General features: G+C 47.1%; 1 protein-coding gene across 1 annotated transcript in view; it reads left to right on the top strand.

Moving 5' to 3' along the window:
- PIP4K2B (phosphatidylinositol-5-phosphate 4-kinase, type II, beta) overlaps positions 1–3641 on the top strand; it is a 53175-nt gene that overhangs the window by 12409 nt on the left and 37125 nt on the right. Inside the window, exon 2 of the mRNA XM_011984708.1 lies at positions 2316–2413. Coding sequence (XP_011840098.1) covers positions 2316–2413 — 98 coding nt within the window. The remainder of the gene's footprint in view (positions 1–2315; positions 2414–3641) is intronic.

Below are 3641 nucleotides of genomic sequence, written 5' to 3'. Positions count from 1 at the left end.
TCGGAAGGAAAAAAAAAAGAACATTTCCTGCTATTGGGATATATAATCAAGAATAGAGATGAAGTGAGAACAAGACTTAGAGAATTAATGAATAGAACATTCCTGAATAGTTCCTGTTAGAATAACTTATCTTGGTTAACAGGCAATTGATTCCTCTCAAGCTAGTGTTTTAGTCTCTTTTAGTTCCCCCAGTGTCATGTCCTGGCCTTGGCAGCAAGTCTGGATCTTAGACTAACCCAGAATCAATTTGTAGCAGGCACTTTAACTTTTTGCTCTACAAGCATACTCTCTGAGCCAATGGCATGTTCTTTCTATCATGGAGGTATGAGCCAGAAAAGGCAGAACTGCGTAAGAGTCTTGAACTTTTTTTTTTTTTTTTTTTTTTGAGACGGAGTCTCGCTCTGTCGCCCAGGCTGGAGTGCAGTGGCACAATCTCGGCTCACTGCAAGCTCCGCCTCCTGGGTTCACGCCATTCTCCTGCCTCAGCCTCCCAAGTAGCTGGGACTACAAGCACCCGCCACCACACCCGGCTAATTTTTTGTATTTTTAGTAGAGATGGGGTTTCACCATGTTAGCCAGGATTGTCTCTATCTCCTGACCTCATGATCTGCCCACCTCGACCTCCCAAAGTGTTGGGATTACAGGCGTGAGCCACCGTGCCCGGCCGAGCACTGAACTCTTTGTCTCTGTTTTCCCTTTAAGTCTCAGAGCCAGGCTTGGTATGCCAGGAAAAAGGAAATGGGCAGCCACCACGAATTGTTTTTGTTGGCAGAAAAACAAGGAAGTGGAATGGTTTCCTCTAGGCACAGATTTAACCATCACATTCTCTTGTGAGCACCCCCTGGAATGGGAACTGGCATGACTCTTTGGGATTTTTTTGGCTATTGAGAGGATTTAGCCAATGAAGGGTATCACAGAGCTGGATACTGGAAATTTAAAAATCAACTTTATTAAGGAATAATTTATGTATAATAAGTGTGAGTATTTTAAGTATACAATTTGATGAATTTCCGCAAATATATATGCTCATGTAACCATCACCCCAAACAACAAATAAAACATTTCTGTCACCGTAGAATCATACTTTTCATGTCCCTTTACACTCAGCAACCCCTGCCCTCTGGCCAGGCAACTCATCTCATTTCTTTCATTATAGATGCCTGTTGTAGAATTTCATATAAATGGGATCATACAGGATACCCTCTTGTGTCTATGCCAGTTTTTGCCAGCAGTTTACTGAGTCTTTGCTCCACTGCCAACTTATAAACTACCCCGCCCCCAGCACCCCTCTCCAAACGCATGCATTCCTATGGCTTCCTTCATTTCTCCTTGAGTAAATTGGGTTTTTTCCCAATGCTAGGAAGGTATGGTTCCCTAGCCCAGTTACTGCGTTAACTTGAACTTCCTCCATTCTCTGACATTTCTAAATAAAAAACGTTTGGAACATAAAAGGGGCAGCCAATTAAATGCCATTTCCCCCATTTATGCTCCTGGAGGAGTTCTGGTGACTCTAGGTTATCCCCTCACTGCCACCTGGGGCCTCATTGAGATAATAGGATTTGCAAGGAAAGTGTCTGGGAGACACAAGGCTGTGCCCCCTCCCCCCAGTCCATTAAGTCGGGACTAAGGTTTCCTCTGTAAATCCTGAATGCATTAGTGGCAACTGGGTTGAGGGTCAAATGTCAGATACTTTGCTGTGATGGGAGAGGACATCTGTGGTTAATTAGACCACTAATTGGCTAAACTCGATGTGGGGAAGGGCAGGATCTGCCCTCATCTCTGCACCAATGGAAAACCAGCTGTCTGTCCAGGATCCAGCTCCCTGAAGGGATGAAAGACAGAAGGTTTGTTTGCAGTAGAGGAAAGGCATCCTGCCCCATCTGCCCCAGTTTAGTGTATGGCAGGACTTGACACAGGAACTGGCCTCACTTTATTTTATTTTCTCTTTTGAGACATGATCTCACTCGTGCCCAGGCTAGAGCGCAGTGCAGTGGCGCAATCATAGCTCACTGCAACCTCAAACTCCTGGCCTCAAGCAATCCTCCCACCTCAGCCTCCTGAGTAGCTAGGACAAGAGGTGTACACCACTATGCCTGGCTAATGTGTTTAATTTTTTTTTTTTTTTTTTGAGACAAAGTTTCACTCTTGTTACCCAGGCAGTGGTGTGATCTCAGTGTGCTTTTGTTTCAAAAAAACAAAAAGAGAGGGAAACTTGTACATGCTTTAAGCGAGATTGTGACATCCACATTGTAGCTTAGTGTCTCCGAGGCACGTGGCCTCCTGGCTGAGAGCCTTACGTTCTCCTTGCTTTTCAGATCAATGAGCTGAGCAATGTTCCTGTTCCTGTCATGCTAATGCCAGATGACTTCAAAGCCTACAGCAAGATCAAGGTGGACAATCATCTCTTCAATAAGTAAGTTGTCTACTGAGTGGGCTCAGGTTTGTGGCAGTCCTTTCCCTCAAGTCAGAGGTTTCTGAAGCCTCGTGCATGGCGGGAGCCAAGGCAGCACCTGGCAGGGTGTGACAGCAGCACCTGGATCTCAGAGCTGACAAACTGGCCAGGAAAATGCATTCGCTATGTGCCTCTCATCCTAGTATTGTCGTCATCTCATTCGTTTATCAGCCTACCTCTGGTGTCCCTTGGGGCACGTGGCTGGGCCTAGGGTGATTCATCTAGAGCCAGCTCAGGTGGGAGTGAGCTGCTCTGGAGCTGAGGTATCCAGTGTGAGGCTGTAGCAGTGGCCCCATCTTGATCTTAGTCTGAGGCAGGAGGTTGCCAGGCATGTTCCTGGCCTGGGATGCCGCCAGGCTCTTTTCTGTTTGGCTGGTGTATGAGCCACAGGCGGAGCATGGGGCTTGAGGGCACGCTACCCAGAGTAGCACTTCCCATTTTTGTGTGTTGTTACTTCTTGGATTAGCACCAGTGTCTGAAGGTTGTCTCAGATATTGTTGGAAGCACTAGCGGCCGCCTCACCTGGCACAGTTTTGGGCCTGCTTTAAGCCCTTTGGGGCCTGGATTTTCCATCCCTCTGTGGACCACCCCAGGACTATTTGCTGCTCACACTTTCTCCTTTCTGCATGTGAATCCTGGTTCTATTCTTCATTGTCTCACAGTCCCCACCACTTCACTAGCTGGGTTCTGTCACCCCACCATTCCCAGACTGTTAGTCCAGAGGAGAAGATTGACTTGAGAACGTCCCTTAGTGACCTCCCTCTGCCATAGTAAGTAATACCATCTTGTTCTAGAAGCTGTCTGTCTCCATAGCTGCCACTTGTTAAGTGGCCACCTAAGGAGGGAGAGGCAGCCCTCAACTCAAGAGGCCAGAAAGAAGGTTGTTCTGACCCAGAGGTCAGGGCTCTGGAAGTGGGCATTGCACCACTACCCACTTCAGGGTCCATGGCCTCTGGTAAGGTGCTACCTCCTTGATATCTTGGCCTAAAGCAGAGAACCCGATCTCTTATTTTTTTCTATTTTATTCCTTTTTGTCCTTCCAACAACTGTGTGTGTGTTTTTTTTTGTTGTTGTTGTTTTTGAGACAGAGTTTTGCTCTTGTTGCCCAGGCTGGAGTGCAGTGGCGCAATCTCGGCTCACTGCAACCTCTGTCTCCTGGGTTCAAGTGATTCTCTTGCCTCAGGCTCCC

This window comes from Mandrillus leucophaeus, unplaced genomic scaffold (assembly GCF_000951045.1).
Source record: "Mandrillus leucophaeus isolate KB7577 unplaced genomic scaffold, Mleu.le_1.0 Scaffold272, whole genome shotgun sequence".
Classification (NCBI taxonomy): domain Eukaryota; kingdom Metazoa; phylum Chordata; class Mammalia; order Primates; family Cercopithecidae; genus Mandrillus; species Mandrillus leucophaeus.
The sequence above is the reverse complement of the archived record's forward strand: the minus strand, read 5'-3'. Positions and strand labels throughout refer to the sequence as shown.